At 38.0% G+C, this 24,408-nt stretch overlaps 1 protein-coding gene across 7 annotated transcripts in view; it reads left to right on the top strand.

Annotated features, from left to right (window-relative positions):
* The first annotated feature begins 2,700 nt into the window (after window positions 1-2,700).
* NADK2 (NAD kinase 2, mitochondrial) overlaps window positions 2,701-24,408 on the top strand; it is a 62,678-nt gene continuing 40,970 nt past the window's right edge. For 2 of the 7 annotated variants that reach the window (XM_069096139.1, XM_069096138.1), the window contains exons 1-4: window positions 2,716-3,133; window positions 15,727-15,815; window positions 16,702-16,790; window positions 18,285-18,366. In XM_069096139.1, coding sequence (XP_068952240.1) covers window positions 2,798-3,133; window positions 15,727-15,815; window positions 16,702-16,790; window positions 18,285-18,366 — 596 coding nt within the window. In that variant the 5' untranslated portion in view covers window positions 2,716-2,797. Of the gene's footprint in view, window positions 3,134-15,726; window positions 15,816-16,701; window positions 16,791-18,284; window positions 18,367-24,408 lie in introns of all 7 variants that reach the window. The other 5 variants (XM_069096143.1, XM_069096142.1, XR_011169872.1 and 2 more) reach the window with 4 other exon arrangements.

Below are 24,408 nucleotides of genomic sequence, written 5' to 3'. Positions count from 1 at the left end.
AAGGCTATACCAAAACCATAGTCAAAAGAAGTCCAGGTTAAGCTTGTAATAGTTGGATATTTTCATTAGATTGTAAAACATGTACATCCTCCTCCTCTCCACTCCCAATGTTTTGGGAATTTACTTCTTGTGGGCTAGAAGTGTTGCCTGTATTGTATAAATGTGAACTCTGAAAAATATTGAAAGACTGAGAAGCAGAATTATTCATGAATTATAGGAAATTTTCAAATGTAGATGTGGAATTTGTCTTTGTACTATGACACATATCACAAAAGTTTAAAAAATGTATTCAAGGAATGGAAATAAATATGCTTCGTTCAATGGCTTGAGAACTCACCTGAATTATGCCACATTGAAAACCTGTAGGCTATAATTAAGGTTAACCTTGGAAAAATGGACTGTTTATTAAAGGTACGCTTGATATTGCGTGTGATGGGTAGTTTCATAATGACTTAATAATATGTTAAAATCTTGTGAAGCCAGTGTCAAATAATGTAAAGAAAATGACTGAAGTAAAAGGACCCATAAAATTAAAAAAAAATTTGACAGCAATAAGGGTTATTGTATTAGTTATGGTATGAATACTTTACTCCAAATTAATCACAGTATTGTGGGGATTGAGTTCTCTCTCAGTGGAGGGCTTCAAGCAAAAGTTGAATTATTCCTTCTTGTACAAAGAATTCTTGCTCAGGTATAGGTTAAACTAGATGACTTTTGAAGGTTAAACTAGATGACTTTTGAGGTCCTGTCCAACTCAAACTCTAGCTAATCTAATCATTCCATTTAGAACTATTCAATTTTTCTTAATTATTAATGTAGCAATTCTGTCTCTTCAAACTATGCTTTATTTCAATCCATTATTTCAGACCAATCACTTTGGAGTATGTATTTCTTTCCAGGCTGTGTCCAGCTAATCTTAAAGCTTGTCCTCTAGACAGGACTGTTACCCACCGGTCTGTACTTGACATTGTCTAAGTCGGTAACATCTAATCCCCAAGGGGGCTAGCCTATGATGGAAGTGCACCTTTATCATACCCTCCAAATAGTCTTAGTTGTATTTGTGTATGAAGGTATATATATTATATCTGTGGGTTCATGAAATGAGATGATCTGGAAGGGATTCTAGGGCTTGCACAAAGGTGATTATTTGAAATTTGCCCTTTCTTAATCCTTGGGGAATAGTGGGAAGGGTGAATATGTTGAATGGAATTTTGAAATATAAAAGATTCAACTCAAATCCTTCCAAATACTGAAATATGTTGACACTGGCTGGTCAGAGAGAGCCAGCGTACAGTAACTACCTTTAAAGTCCATCTAATGGACCACTCCTGGCTTACTGGCCAAGTAATTGGCTTTGATGCAGCATCTTCTCATTCCCCTCCTCCCCTTTAGCACACACCAGATCAAGAGATCAGGATTTTCTGCATCATCCCAAAACAATAAGCCCTCAGACACTAAACCTCATTTTCCTGGAAGTGGAAATGTGCAGACTCAGTACTTCATGGGTATGCTCTAGCCTGAGGATTTCTGCTTTTTACTCCTCCTTAACAACAGGTAAACTCACACCCAGAGAGGTTGTATGCCTTGCCCAGGGCTCACAGGCACTAAGTAGCAGAACCAGAATTTGAACCCAGTTCCTTTGCCTCCAAAGCCATTGCGCTTTACATTGTACTAGTCTGGAATTATTCAAATCCAATTTAAAGAAAGATGATTTCTAAGTCTCTTATGATAAAAAATGACAGTTAGGTGGGTGTGTCCCTAGTAAGCACCACACCCGCTTCCTTGCTGGAAGCGTAAACACCTTCCTCTGCAACAAAACAAAAAAGAAAGTGACAGTTATATGTAAATTGCATCCTGTATGCTATCTCATACGAGCCTCACAACAATCCCATTTCTTGAATGCTCAGAGGTTCAGTGCCTTTCCCATGCACGCAGCTTCTTAAATATCAGTAGTGGTGTTTGCATCCAAGTCCACTGCTGGGGTCACCGTACAAGGCTGCCTCCTCGGTCTCCATTTTCAACCATAAGGCATCAGAGAGATGTAAAGGGTTGGGAGTGACTCTCTTCCAACGCTTAACTGTCCTGGCCAGCAAACCAGCGCACAAGTTTACAAAACTAGGAAAGGCGCGATGTCCAAGGCAGGGTGGTCCAGGGACCGCAGAGGTATGCCCGCCAGACCTCTCTACCCCTACAACTGCAGCCACGCCTTCCCTGCCCCAGACCAGTTCCAGCTGGATTCCTCCCAGCGAGCTTCCCAGTTCCCCCGTCAGACGGCCCCACCCCCAGGACCCTGGCCAATCGCCTTCGTCGTTCCAGGTCAGAGGGGTGGGAGTGAGCCGCAGTGAGATTGGATTGGTCGGGAAGGTGGAGTGGGGCGGTGCGGGGGGGGAGGAGGGAGAAGGGGCGTGGCATCCCGGTGCGTTCAGAAGGGTGCCGCGATAAGGAGAACTCGGCGCAGGCGTAGCTGAGGCCCCTACAAACAAACAAACCGACGGACACCCGCCCGCCGGAGCTCGGGCTTCTCCAGCTTCCTTCCACCGCCTCCCATCTTTTCCCAATCCCGCGCCCCGCCCCCGGTCACGTCGCGGCACGTCTCCTCCCCCGGGGCTCAAGGCCGCGCACGCTCCCTCCCCCCGCCACCCACGGCCGCCTGCATTTAACCCCTCCCCGGCCGGAGCGAAGCTGGCGGCGGCCGTGGCGGCGGCGGCTCCTGGGACGAGTGCACGCACCGGCCGGGCTCCCGCCGTGGGGGAAGGGGGCGCCGACGGCTCCCCAGCTCCCGGCGAGCGGACGGACAATGACTTGCTACCGTGGCTTCCTGCTGTGCAGCTGCCGTTGCGTGGCGGGGAGCCGGGTAGCCGCAACGGCGCGGCGGTGTCCGTTGGCGGGGGTTCCGGCGGAGAGCGCGGTGCCCCGGCTCGGAGGCGTTGGAGGCGGGGGCCGGCGGCACCTGGGGCACGGGCGGCACGGTCAGGCCCGCGAGCTGGAGGGCGGCAGCGCCGGCTGCGGGGGCTGCCCTGCAGGCGGGTTCCGCCCGTCCCGGGTCGTGGTCGTGGCCAAGACCACCCGCTACGAGTTCGAGCAGCAGCGGTACCGCTACGCGGAGCTCTCGGAGGAGGACCTGAAGCAGCTGGTGAGCCCCCCTGGTAGCTCCCAGAGGCGAACCCAGCCCCGACCCCAGCCCCGCCTCAACTGCGCTCCCGGCGCGGCAAAACCCGAGCGGCCTCGGCCCCGCAGCCCCCAGCCAGCTCTTCCTCCTCACGCACGCTGCCTCTCCATTGGAGCCTCAAAGTGTGTGCATTGGATAGAGGCTCATTGTTCTGTGTGTGTGTGTGTGTGTGTTGAAGAGAGGCTCAGTGCTCATTCTTTGTGTATATGTGTGTGTATTGGAGAGAGGCTCTTTGGTCGTACATTTTGTGTGTTGGACAGAGCTTAGTACTCGTTCTGTGTGTGTTGGAGAGAGGCTCATTGCTGTGTGTGTGTGTGTGTGTGTGTGTGTGTGTGTGTGTGTGTTGGAGAGAGGGGACATTTATGGTCCTTACCTACCTAAGGCTCACTTTTAACTCTTCTCCTTCATCCTACTGTTAGAACCTGTTATTTCCCCAGTGTCTGTGTGGAGCGCATGAGAGAGACAGTCTTTGCCGAGTGCTTTGCAAACTTCATAGAGTTACTGATTTATTATCCAATTTTGCTTGAGGGCAGTGAGCTAATGAGGAACTCCGAAAGTGCACCCACATTCAAGCCCCAGAGAGAGACTAGTTCTAATTGGGGGCAGGGATGATGGCCTTAGGTAATGTAGTCTTTTGCTCCAGCCTTGTGAAAATTGGGCCCCAGGGCGCCTCTGGTGGCCCGGGCGGTGTTGATTGTGTGCAGCAGACACACCCCCTTCGGCTGGTCTGGGCCCGGCCCTGGTGAGCCCTTTTTTACGCTGGAATAGGACCGTTAATGCCAAACAAGCTCCGTCAGTCCGCCTTTAAGGCACTTGCCCTATAGTTCTTTTTTTGCATTGCAAAAGAAAAAAAGATATATTTTGAGTATTTCATTAATACATTCAAAAGGAGAGGGCTAAGTGGTAGAAAAATTAGATAAAAATAATTGTGAGGCCTTCTAATAGAAAAAAAATCTAGATGCATTAAGAAATTGTAAACAATGGAACTATGCGCTTAAATAAGTGCTAAGAGAAATTGAGCATTATCCTTTACAACTCCCTCAAATTCCACATATATCGAGGAGTTTTTTCAGGTCCTCCCCTCTCCCTTAGTGATGGTGCCTTCCCTCTGACCCTCTAAGATTACTTCCTATTTACCCTGTATGTAACTTGTACGTACAAGGTACAACAATGTGTTGGACGTTATCTCTTCCATTAGAATCTCATCCTTGAGGACAGGGATTATGTTTTTGCCTTTCTTTGTGTCCCCTTCACTTATCATAGTGCCTGATACATATTATGCACTTAATAAATGTACTCCTGGGCTGTTTCTCTGTCATTGTTAAATGAGAAACCACTACATTTGTGGTTGTGAGGTTTTTTGACTTTTCTGTGATCTTTCAATGAAATGTTATTTTGATAGAAAATTTTTAATAATTAATCACCTTTTTGTAGGATTTTCTTTTAGTATTTAGCAAAGTATGTATTTTATCAGTTAATTAGAAACACTGGAAATAAAGTGCCTACTCTTTGACTAAATTGTTTTTATTGCCAACTTGTACAGGATAGAAGGAATTTTGATAGCACCTAAATGTTTGCTTCATTATCCAGATTCTTATATACTTTTAACATATTTGCATGCTTTTATTGTCACTTTAGTGCTGAATGTCAGTAAGGCACTATCTTAGGGAAGGTATAATGAAGGGAATTATGTTTCAATAATTAGTATTTTCTCTAAACACTAAAGATTACAGCACACATTTTCTCTTCCTCATCACTTAAAAGTTGGTAAAAAATGTGTCCTTTGAAGAGTAAATGCCACTACAGAATTGGATGAATTTCTGTATTTGTCTTGAAGAAAGCAAAGAGACCCCAAAGAAGTGAAATTAGAGGTCTCAATCTCAAGGTCAGATTTAGAGCTGAAGTATTCTCAGAGGGCAGCTAGTTTAACTCTTTCATTTTCCAAAGAAGCAAACTGAGGCCCATTGAGGTTAAATGACTTGCCCAAGGTCACATATGTGATAAATGTGGGGATTTCAGCCTTAGGTCCTCTGAGTCCAAATCCTGTCTTCTTCACTACACCTGAGATTTTGTTTTTGGACAAGGGAGAGTGTACATGTGAATTTCTTCCTAAATTGTTAAACTCTGCTTTTGCTGAAGTTGTCTTATATTGTTTCACCCAGTTGCATTCCTGCTGAATATTCCAAAGAAATCACTAAATTGTTTTAACTTTAAAACTCACATGCCTATTTTTAGTCTTCTGAATGAGAATCATGTGAACCTCTAACACCATTTTTAAAATGTCGAGAAACTTTCTTTAAAAATATGATTACCTAGTAGGTACTTTTAAGGAGAGATTATAGAAACAAGAGAACTGAAGAAATTGCTTTAATAGGCAAAGTTTTGTGTTAAAAAGATCTGTAAGTAAAGATTCCTGGGCAACAAAGTAAATCATGTAATTCTCAGGTGGTCTCTTTTGATTGTTCATGTTAAACTACCAACTTCTTGTACTAGTTCTCAGTCTCCATCTTATTTATTATAGGATAAGGTTAGTAGCACAATTCAGATGGATTGGAATGATTCTCTGGCTGGAGAGCCAGACTGGGCAGAGTATATGTGTCGAATGAGAATAGAAATCAGATTATAGTGCTATAGAAGAAAAGTTATTGGCAGATTAGGGTAAAGGCATAGGGAAGTGAACAGTATTGGAGTGATTCCCAGCTGTGGGTTGTTCTCTGCCTTTTGTAGGTGGAAGGAATGGCCAACTAACTGTTGGCTTAGTTCTATTGCTGTTGCTATGGGTAGAGAGCTTCAGTAACTCTTAGAAATGCCTGATACAATTTTTTAAAAAATATATGTCATCTCCTAGTTGTTCCATTAGATCACTTCTAGAAATATGAATCTGGAAACAAAGTATAAGAAGACCATTACATGCTTTTTCCATGTTTTTTGTGCTTACTGTGGGTGTTATTTTCCTAGAGAGAGGGTGGTTTCCTGTAGTCTTTTTTCTTATCATCACTAGGGTTACCCATTGTTTTTCCTGTTCTGACGAGCTACCCGATTTCCCACCTGGGTCCTTTGAGGATTAATTCAGAGCTTTCCTGAAAATCTCCCCTACTCTGCTATCTTTGAAATAAAGCCTGTTTTAAAAAGGCATCCTACGGGTTTTTACTCTTAGGAACTACATGGAAAATAAAGTAAGAGGGTTAAAATAAACAAAGAAAGAAACTTAACAGGTTTCTTAATCTAATAGGTAATCTTGAGCTAGGTTTTTTTCATTCCTTTCCAAAGATTTAGAAGATATTGGTTGGAGGTAGGATTAGGTACTTTACTAATTGTGTAACTGAGCAAGTTGCATAATCTCTTAGTCTGCTTTTCCATCTGTAAAATGGGGACAGTATTTTTTTATCTACCTTAAAATTATTGTGAGGAAAATGTTTTATAAGCAAAGTAGCATGTAAATGTGAGATGATTATTCTCTCATATATTCATCTTTCTTCTTTCTCTTAATTATATATAGACTAAGCCTCCCTTTTTTTTTATCACTGGTGAACATGATTTTCCTTAGATATCTACTCTACTAATTTCCTTAGGCCCCTTGAAACGGAAGAGTATGCCAGTTTAGATTGTAGAAATATTAATTTTGATGAATTTGACTTTGTTGTACAGTCAAGTTGTCTTATGCAATGTCTGCTATTTTTTCAGAGTCATTAGTGACTTGCTTGTTTTGGGAATACAGGACATTCAAGTAGAGGATGCACTCATGCCTAATGAAATCATTGTTATAATTTGTTTATTTAAGAGGAGTTGATCAGGGAAGTTCTCTTGGTCAGTTTGAGTTTAATGGGAGGTGAGTCCTTGTTTATACCAGTGATTCTCCAAGTGTGGTTTGTGGACCCTTGGGCATCCTAAGATCCTTTCAGGGGATCCTCAAGGTGAAAACTATTTTCATAATAATACTAAGATGTTATTTGCCTATTGAAATACTCTTCTTTTTTCCAACTACACTTCTTTGTGAAGCTTGATTTTCTTCATATACTTCAACCAAAACAACATTATTTCAACAGATTGAATGTGGAGGCAGATATGAGAATCCAGTTGTCTTCTATTATGCCACACATTAAAGAGATTGGTAGAAATAGGTAAAACATTATCGCTCTTCTTAGTAAATTGTTTTGGAAAAATTGTTTTTCGTTTGATATTTATGTTAACTAATGGCTTATTTTTTCTTATTTTAAAATAAGTATTTTTTTTAATTATCAGTTTTAATTTATAATACAGTATATACTGATGGATATTCTACATTGAAACAAAAAGCTCTTTGGAATCCTCAGAATATTTTAAGAATCTAAAGAGATCAAATTTGAGAACCACGGTTTAGACTTTTCGTTATTTCTGCTTCTCCCTATTGAGTACATATGCCCAGTGGTACTTTGTTGAAACAAATGCCAGCATAGGATTAGATCTCAGCTAATGGGGCTTCTCTAGGATGAACTGGGAAGTTCGGAGCACCTCTTGGGCTAGGGTTCTGGAGGATTAACTGCTGTCAGAGTAGCTATTCCTTTTGCTGGCCTGTAATAGAAAGCCTACAGAGAATATGGCTGATGAGAGGCGGAGATTTCTTTCCACCTCCCCTCATGTATCCTACACATGGCAGACGTATATTTGTGATTGTCCCAAAAGATAATGTCCAAGAATAGTATTGTAATGATAGAATAGAAGGTAGTTTCTTGGGTAGTGCCCTCTTTGAGAGATTCATCAAGACTGAGAGTTTGCAAAGAGAATGCTTCATGGGGAGTGGAATGGATGATCCTCAACATTTCTCTCCACCCTCCCCCAGATCAACAGCCCCCCTCCCCAGCAAAACCACCTTATAGCTGGAGCAGAAGAGACTAAAACCATATCCTGGGGTAGCAGCTTGAGAGTCCTATGAGTGATTCAGACAGTGGTCCAGTGGTGGGAGGGATATTATTTATTTAGCAGCCCCCTAAGCGTGTTTGCCTTGGAGTGGGGTGGGGTGGGGAGACAAAGGTGGTCATGTGGTAGAGAGGAAGTTTTTAAACCACAGAATGGCACTATCAGTCTTAGGAGAGAGAGAGGAATTTTACCATAATGTCCAGGTATTGTTCTGCTGGCCATTTCAAGTTTTTTTTCTTTGTAAGCATGTCCAGACCATAGGGGTGGTAGTCTAGTCAGACTCTAAGAACCTGCTTGGGAGGAAGGAGAATTGCATTATTTGATTATTAGCTTACTGTGAGTGCTTTTTGCATTTTTTTTATCTGTTTTTGGGTTCTTGTGAGTCCTTTTTTTACCTTCTGCATTGTCTGTGTAGCATGAAATAAAAGCTGCTCTTTATGTGATATTCATTGTTTTCTTGAATATTGGTACTGGATCTGGGAACCCTGTTAACCATGTTTGTGGAAAACTTGATTAGAGCATATTGGGAGATTGCTCAGGGTAAGAGATGTAGGAGAATAATGAACCAAGGAGAATATTGTTTTTTAAATATAGCCCTGTAGATCAGACCTCATTAGACCTCATATAGCCCTGGACCTATGGATTACATACACATAGATTGTTATGATTATAGGTATAATATAAGTAGGTTTTTTATTCACGGTGCTTGTCATTTAAAAACCACAAATGTTCATACATTATCTATTTTCCACAGTCACACCATATTAAATGCTATTTAAATTTTTGTGAAGCTAAAGGAAGTTTATTTCAGAATTAGAATATTTGATTATGTATTCCTAAAATGAGTTTAGAGATTAAATGACTATCATTTTAGCAATTGTTTTACTAGTAGAGTGTGTCATTGGACACATTGATTATTGCCATTTTATTGGGTAACATGGAAACTTGTGTTCTTTGGACCCAGGTTAAAGGCCCCTTCTTTGTTGTTTTCTGTTTCTAGTGCAACATAATGGATATATTGTGGCTCCATTTCTGGACCTTCTCACACTGTTGTATTATTTTGTGCAATGACTGTGTTTGTATTTAGCTTTCATATAGACCTAGCTAGCTGCAGGCAACATTTATCATCACTGTTGCATCTTTTATCAACATTCTTTCTAAATCCCGTGTTTCTTCTTCTTGCCTTTTGGACTATTTAAAAAAAATTTTTAGGGGTGGCTAGGTGGCGCACTGAATAGAGCACTGGCCCTGGAGTCAGGGGTATCTGAGTTTAGATCCGGCCTCAGACACTTGACAGACTAGCCATGTGACTTTGGGCAAGTCGCTTGACCCCAATTGCCCTTAAAAAAAAAAAAGGGCAAAATAAAAAATTTTGTTTTTAAATCTCCCAGAACCCTACCCTTAAATAGTCCTCACCAGTGTGTTAGTTGACTTAAATTTGAGAAATTACCCCCTTCTACAGGCATCTATCTGAATTTTAATAGATGATTCTTTTTTTTAAATTTTAATATTTTATTTTTCCCAATTACATGTAAAAACAGTTTTAACATTAAATTTTGAGTTCCAAATTCTCTCCTTCCCCTCTTCTCCTCCCTTACCATTGAGAAGGTAAGTAGTTTGACATAGGTTATACGAAAAACGTGTTTACATGTAATTTATGCTGTGAAAGAAAACACAAAGAGAAAGTATCTTTGATCGGCATTCAGACTCCATCAGTACTTTCTTTGGAGATAGACAGCACCTTTTATCATAAGTCCCTACAGAATTTTCTTGGATTATTGTATTGCTGAGAATGGCTAAGTCATTCGTAGTTGATCATCATACAATATTGTTTTTACTCTGTACAATGTTCTTCTGGTTCTGCTCAATTCAGTTTGCATTAGTTCCTTTAAGTCCAGGATTTTTTTTTGAGAGCATCTTACTTGTCATTTCTTATAGCACAATAGTGTTCTATTACAATCACATTCAACAACTTGTTCAGCCATTCCTCAATTTATGGACATCCTTTCAATTTCCAATTCTTTGCCACCACTAGAAGAGCTTCTATAAGTATTTTTGTACCTATAAGTCCTCCATCCTCCCTCTTTTTAAAAAATCTCTTTAGGATACAGACCCTAGTAGTGGTATTGCTTGACCAGAGGGTATATGTGGCATTTCATAGCCTTTTGGACGTAGTTCCTAATTGCACTCTGGAATGGTTCAATAAGTATACAACTTCACTAGCAGTTCATCAGTCTTTTAATTTTCCCATATCCCCTTCAACATTTGTCATTTTCCTTTTCTGTCATATTAGCAAGTCTGATAGGTGTGTGTGATAGCTCAGAGTTATTTTAATTTATGTTTTTCTAATAGTGATTTGGAACATTTTTTTCATATGAGTATAGATAGGTGTGGTACTTTGTCTGAAAACTGCCTGTTCATATCCTTTAACCATTTATCAATTGAGCAATGCCTCTTATTTCCATAAGTTTGACTCAGTTTTCTATATATTTGAGAAATGAGGTCTTTATTAGAGAAACTTGCTATAAACATTTTTTTCGCAGTAGTAATTACCAGCTACGTGTTTCCTTCCACTCTATTTTTTTCCTGTTTATCCTTCTCCCCTTCTCCTTTCACCCTGTTCATTCTTAAAAGTATTTTGCTTCTGACTTTTCATCTACCCCTAATCTGCCTTCCTTTCTATCAGCCAACCCCCAACCTTCCCTTATCTCCTTCCTCTCCTACTTTTCTGTATGGTAAGATAGATTTCCACATTAATAGGTGATTCTTGAAGACCAGTATAATCTCTAGGATATAAAGGATTGACTGCTTAATGCCAGCAGTCAGTGTAGGGAAGGTTGGTGATGAGGTTTGGGAACCCCTTAAATTATCTCAAATGGGTGAAGGCCAACCCTGCTTCAAACTAAAAGACTTGCTTCTCTACTAAAAGTTAAAGGAAAGTAGTTGGTAAATACCATATTCCTTTTCATTGGGAAGATGGAAAACTTTTTTTTGAAATGGAAAACTTTTGAGAAATGGTTTTATGAACTATCTGTGTATTTGTTTTTCCTTTTTTGAATCCATCCAGCAAATTTAGTAGCCTTGGTGTCAACTAAATGAGTTTCCCTTCTCTACTCCCAGAAAGTTCTCCAGAGGAAGGGAAAAACTGGACTCAGTTTCCAGATGTTAGAATGAATAAATCTTGACCTAGAAACATCTCATTCACAAAAGAGATCTAACTTTCAGGTTATCCAAGGTCTCTTCTATGTGGGTAGTCCCTGCCTCAGTGTGGAGCATGGAGCACAGTCTCTCTTGGCTTTTCATCTCGTCCATGCTTTCCTAATTTATCTCATGGGCTCGAGGCCTTCCTTTAGGACTTTCTACATTCTCTGAACACTGTGTCAGCCAAGAATGATACCTGAAAAATGTGCCTACTATATGCCTCTATTGGGCGTATAATAGGGAAGTACAGATTTAAGAAATTTAAATTGATATGATAAAAAAACACGATCTGGGAACATTACCCATTGCAGCATGGAAAATAAAATATAAGTAGATATTTTTAGAATTTAGTACATTGAGCCTGATTATCCTGGTTGAATAACTTGCTACTTAGATTAAGCTAAATACTATGTTAAAAGTCCATTAATTTTTACCATTTACTGCGTCATTTAGTAATTTGTTAAATTTATAGTGAGCATCTCAGTAAATAACTTCTACTCAAACAATAGTTTTTAGTTATCTACCATCTCCATGACTATTACTCAGATAGTAACAAAGTAGATAACTATGTTTTCTTCGAGAACAAGAGATAATTTGTTAAAGGAAAACAGCAGGTTATAGAGTATTTTGTCCATAACTTCTGTGATATCATAAGGGCACCAAGTCTATTGAGAATCACTGTTTTTGTTTACTTGATTCTACAGCTGCAGAAATCTGCAAACATGAAGTTTTGTCAGGAGTGATTGAAATTTTAGTTATTTTCATTAAGTAGTTCAGCTGTATGTTTTCACACTCTTGAAAAAATGTATTTTCCTATTTTCTTAACAAATTGCTTTGGGGTATTTTATAGTTGTAAAAAGTTTGATTGTGTACCTTCCAAACTCAGGACAGATTAGAGGCTAGAAATAAGGTCATTTGGAGCAGTTACAGTTGCTATTAGGGAATGGAGCTGTTTTTGTATGTATGTATATATACACATACATGCATACATATACATGCACGTACATATACACATGTGTACATAAACAGGTACATGTTTATGTACATGTTACCATAGACAAAAACAAGAATTGATGGCTTCCAGACTAAGGACAACAAAAAGTATTACAAAGTAAATACAAGAACTTTAAAAAAACATAGCCACTGTGATAGCATAGAATAATAATTGAGATTGATGATTCTTCAAATTCTTCTTTGAAATAGGTAATAAAGTTATACAAAGTATAGTTAACTCCATTTTCCAGATGAAGAAACAGAAGCTGAGACTTATTAGAGAAGTATAGGGTCATTTGCCCAAGGTTGCACTATTTCCACTGACTCAGTTTAAAAATCAAAGTTAAATTATATTTAGTATAAGCCCCATAAGGAGACAGAGAAGTATATAATAATCTTTTTAGGAAAAATCCAGTCAAAAATTGGTTAAATTTTTTATTTTAATGTCTTGGCACATAAAGAGGTAATCTCTTTATTAGTTATCCAGAACACTTTGTTCTGTGTCATACCTTATTGTTAAAAGGTTCTGGACGACCAGTTTTGGTAGAGTAGTGGATAGCTACATGTTAGTCTTTGCCCACATTAAACATATATTATTATGTTATTCCTAGATCAGGTATTAACTTTTTTTTTTTTTTGGCAGCTTTCATCAACTTTTTCTCAACAATCTGAGAAGTAGATGAGACAGATTTTTTTCTCTCTGTTTATTGATACAGAAAATAGTGACTTCTGTAGTTACTTAGTGACACAATCCCAAATCATTCCTTTAGCTATCTTTAGCCTATTTCTTTCCTTATATAGGCAGGAAGTACATTTTATCATAAACCTAATGGTCAGATGTTGGGAACTCAGGTACATTTGTTTAAATTTGCTAATAATAGTTGATTTTCTGCATATTCTTGTATTTCCTGTTACCCACGTTCAGTATTCATTGCCTTAAATAACACTCTGGTTAATTCTTCTACAGATAATTATGTGAATTTTTTCAAAAACCGACTATTTATACTGGGATAGTGTCAAGGGAGCATTGTGATACAAAGAAATGTAGTCATTTTAAATTATTGCTCAGGAAGACATTAATTTGGATATTTAAGATGGTAGTTTGCTGTCACCTATTTTAATCATTTCCTTCGGTGTCTGCATTATTGTTATTGCTTTTTTTTTTTTTTTTTTGCTTTTTGGAGGGGGCAAGGCTGGGCAGTTGGGGTTAAGTGACTTGCCCAAGGTCACATGGCTAGTGTTAAGTGTTATACTGTTATTGCTTTTAAGAATCTTTATCTAGCATTTATAAAGTATGGTACCTGAAACACTAGTAGGCACTTAATAAATGTTGATTGTTACATTAAAGGTGAAAGTTTCAGCAGATCTAGGTCACATAGTTAATTCACATTTCAATTAGTCTACAGTTAAGCATATTGATGGTAACAGTTTGGCCATTATTATATTGTCTCTGTTGAGATATCTATCATGTGGAAATAATTTGGTAATCTTTCATTCTAGGTGATTTCTTTGTATTTTTCTGGGTTAAATAAGTGGAAAAAATGATTGCTCAGTCACAAGATTCACCCTATGTTTTGTTCCATGTTATTGATAAGAGCAAAGAATTTCAGCATTGGAAAGAACTTTAGGATTCATTAATAAGACCATTCTTGCTAATTGGTACTTGATCTATATCTGCATACAATCTGACCTAAAACTAAACATTATGGTGAGATAGCATGATGTAATGCAAAGAGCACTGGATTTGGAGTCAAGAGACTGGTTTAAATATTACTTCTTATAATTACTAGTTAAATAGTTATGGTAAATCTTTTAACCCCTCTAAACTTTAGTTTCTTTATCTGCAAAACAGGGATTCCTCCCAGACTGTTGTAAGGATCTATTGAGATAATATGTGTAAAGTGCCTTATAAAGTTTAAAAGCACTATATAAATGTCAAATAATACCTGTTCATTATTCATTTTTATGACTTACTTGATGAGTCATGGCCTCTGTACTTCTAAAGAACACCAATTTCCCCCTGAAAAAATCCGTCTTCATTTGTAAGACATTGTGTTAAAAACAGCTAGTTCTTTTGATTTTAAAAAACTTATTGCCACCAGTCAAATGACTGGAAAAAGCGATATTTTGCTATTAAACAAATTGTGACAGGAATTTGAAAGCAGGAAGTAGGATTAGGGCATGTTTGAAAATTCAGCAGGTGAACATATTAATAAAATGGAGTCTTTTACTGTAATTAATGTACTTTAAGATGTCTTTCATTCCGTAGGTTTTAAGGGTAGCTGTAAATTTGAAGCTAAATAATGCATTTGACCTTACTTGCTCTGTTGCTTACCACTCATGTAACTGTGGTCAAGTCTTTTAACTTCTCAGCATCAGTTTCCTCATGGGAAAAAATCAGGGGACCGAATGAGGTGTTCTCTAAGGTACCTGTTAGTTTTAAGTGCTATCATCTTTTAGTGTTACCATTATTTTTTAATCTTTCCCAAGAATTAATACTTGGTTTTAAATCTTAAAATATTCCCCCAAATAGTGCTATACTATTAGTCTGAGTAATCATTAATGGTATAGTGTAAATTACTATATCATAAATATATAAACAATACCACTTGCCATATGGTACCTTATAACTTTAAAAGAGGTACATATATGGGGGCGGCTAGGTGGTACAGAGAGTAAAGCGCCAGCCCTGGAGTCAGGAGGACCTGAGTTTGGTTCCGGCCTCAGACACTTAACACCCACACAAAAAAACTAGCTGTGTAACCTTGGGCAAGTTACTTAACCCCAATTGCCCTCCAAAAATAAAAAAAAAAGAGGTACATATACATTACCTCAATAATTATTTAAAAAGCTTAAAAGAAGTCAGACTCTTCCTAGATTAGTGGAAAATGGGATAAAAGTTATTGAAATAAATAGCTTTTTATATCTCATTTACTTCAGGTAGACTCAGTCATATGTTTTAGCTTAAATTGTTCTGGGTTCAAAATTATTTTTGAGGTGTATCAAAGTAAGAGTGAGCAAGTAAGAAATCACAGTGTGAAACAAAGGCACTTAAATATTACCTGAGAAACTTATCTTTGGTCTTCAGTTAGCCAGTTTCATGTACTTTTCATAATATGTAGTTGTCAGTGACTTTTGGACCCTAAATGGCAACAACAAAAATGGAGGGGGGAATATGCAAGAAAAAGAAGAACTACTTCTAGAATTTAGGTACCCATGTTTATCTTAGTTATGAGATTTTGTTGTTGCTGTTGTTCAGAGTTAGAAATGGAAGTAAATGTCAACTTTGTATTAAAACCAAAGTTTAATTTATTAAATCCAGCTTTATAGGCAATCATAAATTCTTTTCTCACTGCCACCCAGATGAATTTGGCTTTATTGCAGTGAATAAGAAGTTTTATATTGCACCTGGATTGTTTTTAGACATTTTTCTTCTGCTACTGTAATGGACATTTCTTTTTCTATAGCTTGCACTAAAAGGATCCAGCTACAATGGACTTCTTGAGCGACATCATATTCATACCAGGAATGTGGAGCATATTCTGGATAGTTTACGGTAAGACTTTGAAAAACTGGGATAAACTTTTGGCTCTGGGGCTTCCAAACTTTTGTGTATTAAATTGCTAAACCTGGGTCCCAGAGAAGTTAAGGAGCTTATCCAAAGTCATCCAGGTAGTAAGTTATAGAGATAGGATTTGAAACCAAGTTCTCTGACTAAATTTAAATCTAGTGTTCCTTTCACTGTGTAATACTAACCCTAGTCCAGTCCTTTAAGGTTAGCAACCAGAGGGGTTAAAATACAGATGACAGCTGGAAATTCAAAGACTAGATCTCTGATTTTAAAAAGTTAGTAGCATTAATGCTTCCATTTAAAAATATTAGAAAGGAATAACTCAAATTTTTTTCATTAAATAATCTGTAAACTAAGAAAGAAGAAAATCCATAAGAAAAGTTTATGGTGATAAATAACCATTCTGATTGTACCATACCCTAAGTAGTCTATTAGATATGAATGTAACTGGTGTAAAAATCACAGGAAATTTAGGATTTAGCAACATGGCTAAATGAGGTTCTGTGTTTGTTATTTGAAATAGCAGCATAATAGCATTCTATACTGAAATTCAGGGACTGATGATGAAGTTTTATGCTTCTTTCTTTTCTCCCCTAACTGTAAGCTTTTTGTTGATTTCTTTTTCCTTAATATGACAGCGATCAGAATTAAAGTGAAATCAATCTGTTTAGTGTTGGTATTTTATAAGGTTTTTTTTTTGTTGTTGTTGGTAAAGGAAATCAACCTAATCCCCAAATCTTAGTTCATAGTTAAAAGATGACTTCACAGCCTTACTATTTTGTGTTTTATTCTGGAAAATTTCAAGCAGTGAAATACATAATAATTGTAGTAAGATTTTGTTCATTACATCCAACCTTCTTGTACCTCTTAGGAATGAGGGAATTGAGGTTCGTTTAGTGAAGAGGAGAGAATATGATGAAGAGACTGTTCGATGGGCAGATGCTGTTATAGCTGCAGGAGGTAATATTCTTATAGGAAAAGCATGGTGGGAGATACAGAAATATTTGTTTCCTAAATGTATTTGAAAATACCCCATAGCCTTGAGTAGTAGAGCTGTCAGGTCCATATGAGATCATTATGACTTCTCAACAATTCAAGAGCCAAAAAAACAAAAAAGGTGCCTTATGGAGAATTTTTCATTATCATTGTGTTGTATGTATTTTTCAAAGAGTGAAACAATTTCACATGTAGTGTGAGTCAAATGGTTTTTTGGAGTAATTATAGTATACATATATCAACTTTTTCTTTTAAAAACAAACTTAATTTGTAAAAATAATTTGTTTTGTAAAATTAAGTTGAAAAAATTTCACAACTCTCTGCTTTCCCACTCCAAAAAGAACAGGCAAAAAGTCACACCCACACACCCAACTCCATTCCATTCTTTATTTGGCTGCCAAAGTAACCTTCTTAAAGCCTGGTTTTGATTGTGTCACCATCTCTCCCCCACATTCAGTAAACTTCAGTGGTTTTCTATTACCTCCAGGATCTTCTCTGGCTTTTATAGTTCTTTACAACCTAGTTCCTTCTTCCCTTTCCAGGCTTCTCACACTGTAGTCTGTTCCATGTATTTTGTGATCCAGTAACACTGGCCTTCTGGCCTTCTTGTTGTCCTTCACACAAGGTAGTGCCTTAAGTTAAGTGGTGCAGAAGATAGAATGCCGTACCTAGAATCAGGAAGACCTGAGTTCAAATCCAGCCCAGATATTTACTAGCCAAGTGACTGTGGGCAAATCACTTAACCACTCTTTGCTTCACCTTCTTGTCTGTAAAATGGAGATAATAATAGCACCTACCTCTTATGGTTGTTGTGAGGATAAAATGAGAAACTTTAAAGTGCTATATAGATGTTGGCAATATTATTATTGTTTCTACCTCTTCATCTCTGTTTTCTGGCTTCCTTCTTCATTGGCTAAGTTTAGCAAAAAGGTCTTTCCACTGTCTGAGAGGATGCTCCTCCTCCCTTCTCCCTCCATTCCATAATGACGTCTTTCTTAACACTGTATATGTTTTGTATCTCATAGTTATTTGCATATTTTCTCTTATTTAGAATGTGAACTCTTTGAGGGCAGGGACAGTGTTTTTGTCTTCCTTTTTATCCCCAGTTCTTAGTATGGTGCCTGCTATGTAGTAAGTGCTTAATTGATACTTGAGTTTGGTTATTGATCACTGAAAACCACTGAATATTAATGCAAAGATACTTTATGAATGATATTGTCAGGAAGATCTGTGCAGATTGTAATTTTTAATTGTAGTGTATTTCCTCATTAAGTGGGTGATGAACAGGTAAGGGTTTTGGTAATGAGCAAATGGGGAATAGGATGGAAGATAAGGGGATAAAATATATGTTGGGGAGGAATGGGTAAGGGATGACCAAAGAGAAAATAGTATCTGAATTTTGGAATCAACAACTGGTTTTAACACAAATGGGTAATTTTGCCTTATCATGTTTCCTAGGTGATGGTACAATGCTACTGGCAGCCAGTAAGGTTTTGGACAGATTTAAACCAGTTATTGGAGTAAACACTGATCCAGAACGGTGAGGAAAACATAGGAAAATAAATTATTTTTTAAAAATGAATGAAAATTGCTAAATAAGAAAATTCTGTCAATTCATGCTGATTCACATGCATTATCCCCTTTGATCATTCTCATGTATGAGGAGTTAGTCTTTTACTCCCTGCTCCAAGATACTATATTGCTAATTTGGCTTGGGGCCATAACCCTAAAGTAAGAAGTATTTTTTGGAAGCCTATCACTATTCTTGGTTTTTAAGCTGCTCTATGGAATGGAGCTGGGATCCAGAATCTTTTGGATTGTCTGTTATCTGTAAATGGGACTTTTGCACAGAGACTTGGGCATTCCCTTTAGTATACTTATCTTTTATTTAGATGGTTCAGAATAATATCTCATTCATAGGAGGAAAGTATGGTTCAAGCTGGGTTGGGTGGTGGAGAATCCTCACCAAGGGAAGAGCTAGTTTCCACAATGGGAATCTTTTTTTGCCAAGTTAGTTTGGAGGGTAGGAGCCTGTCTACATCAGGGATTATGTCAGAGAGTAGTCCTTGAATTAGCTGAGTATTAGAGAATCCTGTTATGGTGAATTTGTGGATTCCTTTCTCCTTGACAAGAAGTTTTTTTAATCCAAATAGCGGAAACAGTGCCATGACCTCAACCAAACTGGTCAAGTTATCTTTGTATGGGTATACCATAACCCAGCTTCTTTGGAAATCTGATTTGCCTATTCAGCAGGTAATTTCAGTGCTTGCTTTTATATCTGTAGGGGGTAGTTTAGATTTGTGTATACATTTACAACATTAGAGTGATTCTTGCAGGGATTTTTAAATGGTAATTTTCCCTCACAATTTATGAAAATCTTTTCTCAATCAGAAAACTCTAGTTATCACTAATTTGTGTAGACTCATGAGATATCTCGTAATGGTGTAGCACAGCCATGATGATATCCCTTTTTATCTGGTTTTGCACATGGAATAATTCAGAAGGGCTCATAAGAGATTATACATTCTGTCTCCTTGCCTTCACGCACAAAGGCAACTAACCCTTTGTCTGTTCTCTTAAGCTTCTTGCTATACTTGATCACTTTTAGGAACAAGGTATCTCATAATCTTTAAAATGCAGCTTCATTTCCTCCTGTTACAATTTTATTCCATTTCTGAAAATTCAGTTGACTCATTTGGGTGTTTATAAATCACATGAAAGCAAAATAATAGACTCAGTACAATGAGGTAAAGAATAGAGAAAAATACAGGCTGGAGCTAAGAACACTCATAGTGCCTTTTAGTGAAGACAAATGACCATGCAAAAAAGATATATATGTGTGTATATATATATATATATATATGTGTGTGTGTGTGTGTGTGTGTGTGTGTGTGTATATATATCTATGTATGTGTGTGTGTGTGTGTGTGTGTGTGTGTGTGTGTGTGTATATATATTTATAGATGTATCTGTATGTTCTGGATAGTGCAGGAATAACATCAAATTTGTAAAGTACTTTAGACATGTAAAGTACTATGTGTGTAAAACTAGTCCAGTGCTATATAAATAAATGTTTCAGTTGAGCTGTTATTATGGTTGTTACTTAATTATTTAACAAAAGCCTCATTGAGTATTGCCCTTAATGAAAGGATGCCTGACCCTTGAACTGAGTATAAAGCTTATGAAATTCAAACATCATTTGATTCCTTTTTTGCCCTAGCACGTAACTGATTTTTGTAACCAGGTTCAGACATAGGTTGTCTGATACAGTTCAATCAAGTCTAATTAATCTAATAATTCATTTAACTTAATATTCTTTTTCTTCCCTTATCTTTTTTCCTGCTCCCTGTGTAAGTACAGAGCCACAGGTCCCATCCTGCTTGGAAAGCTCTGCAGAAGCCTTCCTGACTGGCTGTTCTACCCATCCACTTTAGGGCCCTGGTGGGGAGCAGGAGTAGAGGCGAATTAGAAGCTATATTGTTCTGACTGAGGAGTAGAGTCCTGCAACCTGGCAGCCCAGACAAGGGCTATAACCTTTGTCTATGTGGCAGCATAGATTAGTGATGAGCCTATAGCTATATTGCTGTCATCATGGAGCCGGATTGAAGAAGAATGGAAGCTGTGGTCTGCAGCTCTGTACTAGGCCAGGGATTATGGAACAGGGATGATTTGACAGCTCTATTGTTCTGACCACAGAGCAGAATACAGATTTCCCCTACAGATTGAGGCTTAGATCTTATAGTTGAGTAAGCAGGGCAGGGAGCCAAGAGTGGGGGTGAGCCTGCAGTTCTGTTGATCTGAAACTACAGAGTCTTCTGACTAGCTAATTGAGCCCAGGACCAGCCGCTGTCTATTTATGTTCCATTCAGAATGGGAAACCTGCAGATCTCAGAATGGAGGGCAATGATGAGACTATGCCGTAGATCAGATTGTTTAGGGAGTGCTAAGAGTTTGTAATTCATTGGCATGAGTCACTCGTGAGATCCTTGAAGAAGACAGCAGTCAGTCTTTTTTTTTTTTTTGGAGGACAGTTGGGATTAAGTGGGGTTAAACCCAAGGTCACATGTCTAGTTTTTGTGTTAAGTGTCTGAGGTCAGATTTAAAGTCAGGTCCTCCTGACTCCAGGGCCAGTGCTCTATTCACTGCTCCATGTAGCCACCCCTAGCATTCAGTCTTAGGAGAAAGTAGAAGAACCTCATATAACATATCAGGAAGAAACAAGGCCCCAACATTCCCTCCAAAAGTACATAGAGCCTTGCCCTAAAATAAAGTCTCAATTCTGGAAGTAAGTTTGGAAGAAAGAATAACAAAAGAAAGTTGTTGATGAAAAAGAACTGATAAGGAGCCAGGGATATACAATGCACAAACCCAGAAGTAATGATGAATTCTAAAGCATCTACAAAAAAACCTCAAGGGAAAACACAGTTTGGCAGCAGTCAACTAGAATTCCTGGAAGAAATGAAAGAAGAATTTTAAAATTATATTACAAAATAAATGAGAGGTCTAGAGGAAAGAATTGGGGGGAAATGAGTTTGAAAGACTTAGAGAATTAACAAAAGGATCAGGGCATGGAGTGGGAGGAAGACAGCGAAGTCAGAACTCCTGCATCAAAAGCCTCCCAGAAAAATACAAATTGGTTACAGGCCATGGAGGAGCTCAAGAAGGATTTTGAAAATCAAGAAAGAGAAGTGGAGGAAAAACTGGGAAGAGAAATGAGAATGATGCAAGAAAATCATGAAAAGCAAGTCAACAGTCTGCTAAAGGAGACCCAAAAATACACTGAAGAAAATAACACCTTAATAAATAGACTAACTCAAATGGCAAAAGAGGCCCAAAAACCCAATGAGGAGAAGAATGCTTTAAAAAGCTGAATTTGCCAGATGGAAAAGGAATTTCAAAAAGTCACTGAAGAGAATAACTCCTTCAAAATTAGATTGGAGCAATTGGAAGCTAATGACTTTATGAGAAATCAAGATACTGTGAAACAGATACAAACAAATGAATAAATAGAAGGCAATGTGAAATATCTCATTGGAAAAACCACTTACCTGAAAAATAGATCCAGGAGAGATAATTTAAAAATTACTGGTCTACCTGAAAGCCATGATCAAAAAAAGAATCTAGACACCATCTTTCAAAAAATTATCAAGCAAAATTGCCCTGATATTCTAAAAGCAGAGGGCAAAATAGAAATTGAAAGAATTTACCAATCACCTCTTGAAAAAAATCTCAAAAAGAAAACTCATAGGAATATTATAGCCAAATTCCAGAGTTCCCAGGTCAAGGAGAAAATATTGCAAAGCAGTCAGGAAGAAACAATTTGAGTATTGTGGAAACACAATCAGGATAACCCAAGACCTAGCAGCTTATACATTAAGGGATGGAAGAGCTTGGAATATCATATTCTGGAGGTCAAAGGAGCTAGGATTAAAACCAAGAATCACCTACCTAGAAAAACTGAGTATAATGCTTCAGGGAAAAATATGGTCATTCAATAAAATAGAGGACTTTCAAGTATTCTTGATGAAAAAACCAGAGATGAATAGAAAATTTGACATTCAGATACAAGAAGCAAGAGAATCATGAGAAGGTAAACAGGGAATAGAAATCATAAGAAACTTAATAAAGTTGAATTATTTACATTCCTACATGGAAAAACTGTAATTGTAACTCATAAGACTTTTCTTAGTATGAGGATAGCTAAAGGGAATATATATATGTGTGTGTGTATACATATATATACACATACATATATGTTTATATAGGAGGATGTATGTGTATATAAATATATATGTGAGTGGGCATTTGTGTGCTCATGTATACATAGAGGGCATGGGATGAGTTGGATATGAATATTTATATCAATATACTATCTAAAAAATAAAATTGAGAGGTGAGAGAGGAATTTATTGGGAGAAGAAGAAAGGGAGCCATAGATTAGGGTAAATTATCTCATATAAAAGAGGCAAGAGAAAACTGTTACAGTGGAGGGGAAGAGCAGGAAGGTGAAAGGGAATGGGACGACCTAATTCTCATCGAATTTGGCCTAAGGAGGGAATAACATACACACTCAAGCTGGGTATCTTACCCTACAGGAAAATAGGGAGGTAGGACACAAGATGGGGGAGGATAGAAGGGAGGGCAGATTGGGGAAGAGGGTAGTTAGAATCAAACATTTTTTTTTTAAACAATTGGGGTTAAGTAACTTGCTCAAGGTTACACATCCAGTTTTTTCTGGGTGTGGTGCTAAGTATCTGAGCCTGGGATTCAATCCCCAGGTCATCCTGACACTGGGGCCAGTGCTCTTACTCACTGAGCCACCTGGCTGCTCCTGAAACAAACATTTTTGAAAAGGAATAGGGTCAAAGGAGAAAATAGAATAAGTGGTGGGGGACAGGATAGGATGGAGGGAAATATAGTTAGTCTTTCACAGTATACCTACTTGGAAATGATTTGGGTAGTACACATGCAAAATCTATATTGAATTGCTTATCTTCCTAGTGGGAGTGGGTGAGGAGGGAAGAAGGAAAAAAAATCTGGAACTCAAAAGTTTTAAAAACAAATGTTTAAAAATTGGTTTTTTACATGCAGCTCGGAAATAAGATATACAGGTACTGGGGTATGAAAACCCATCTTGCCCTTCTAGAAAGTTAGGGAATGAAGGGGGAGGATATAAGAGAGAACAGATTGGGGAAGGGGTATTCAGTAGGCTTGCTATTTTGGGGAGGGAGAGGGGGAAGATGGGGAGAGAAAAAAAATTGTAACTCAAAATCTTGTGAAAATGAATGTTGAAAACTAAAAATAAATAAATTAAAAATTTGAAAAAAAGAAAAGAAAGAAAGGAATTACCTGCTTGGTGTTCTGGACTCAAATTTCTCTCCACTTCAATCTGCTCTCCACTCAGCTGTCAAATTCATCTTCTAAAAATGCAAGTCTGATCATATTTCCTGCTCCCCATTCAATAATTTCCAGTGGCTCCCTCTTATCTCCATGATTAAATCTTAAATCCTCTGGCTTTTAATGCCATTTCTAATCTGACCCTCTTTTACCTTCCCAGTCTTCTCGCATTTTACTCACTTCTTTGTACTGACACTGACCTGCTTGCCATTCCTCAGTTGTGACTCCATTTTTCAACTGAGCATTTACACCCTCTGCCTCCCAGGGCTAGAGCTCTCTCCTCATATTTGTCTCCTGATAATTTCCCTGGCTTCCTTCCTCCATCTGAGCTAAAATCACACCTTCTACAAGAAACCATCCTGCTGAGACTTTCCCTTACCCCCATTTTATCATGAATCTGTCATGTTTGTACATAGTTGTTTGCATGTTGGTCTCCCCTATTAAACTCTTAGCTCTGAGAGCAGGAACTAATTTCTGCCTTTCTTTGAATCTCCAGCACTTTTTAAAATGCTTGGCATGTTAATAGACATTTAATGCCATTTGACTGACTGGAGTGAAATAACTCTAAAGTTTAGAGCTGGATGAGATCTCAGAGGTCATCTGGTCTAATATCCCTCCTTTGTAGAAGTGGCACCCACATCCAGAGAAGTTAAAACACAGGGAGTAAATGAAAAAGCTAGTTCTG

This window comes from Petaurus breviceps, unplaced genomic scaffold (assembly GCF_028583685.1).
Source record: "Petaurus breviceps papuanus isolate PSGF00001 unplaced genomic scaffold, PetGlider_PUasm1.0 229, whole genome shotgun sequence".
In the NCBI taxonomy this organism is placed as follows: Eukaryota; Metazoa; Chordata; class Mammalia; order Diprotodontia; family Petauridae; genus Petaurus; species Petaurus breviceps.
The sequence above is the reverse complement of the archived record's forward strand: the minus strand, read 5'-3'. Positions and strand labels throughout refer to the sequence as shown.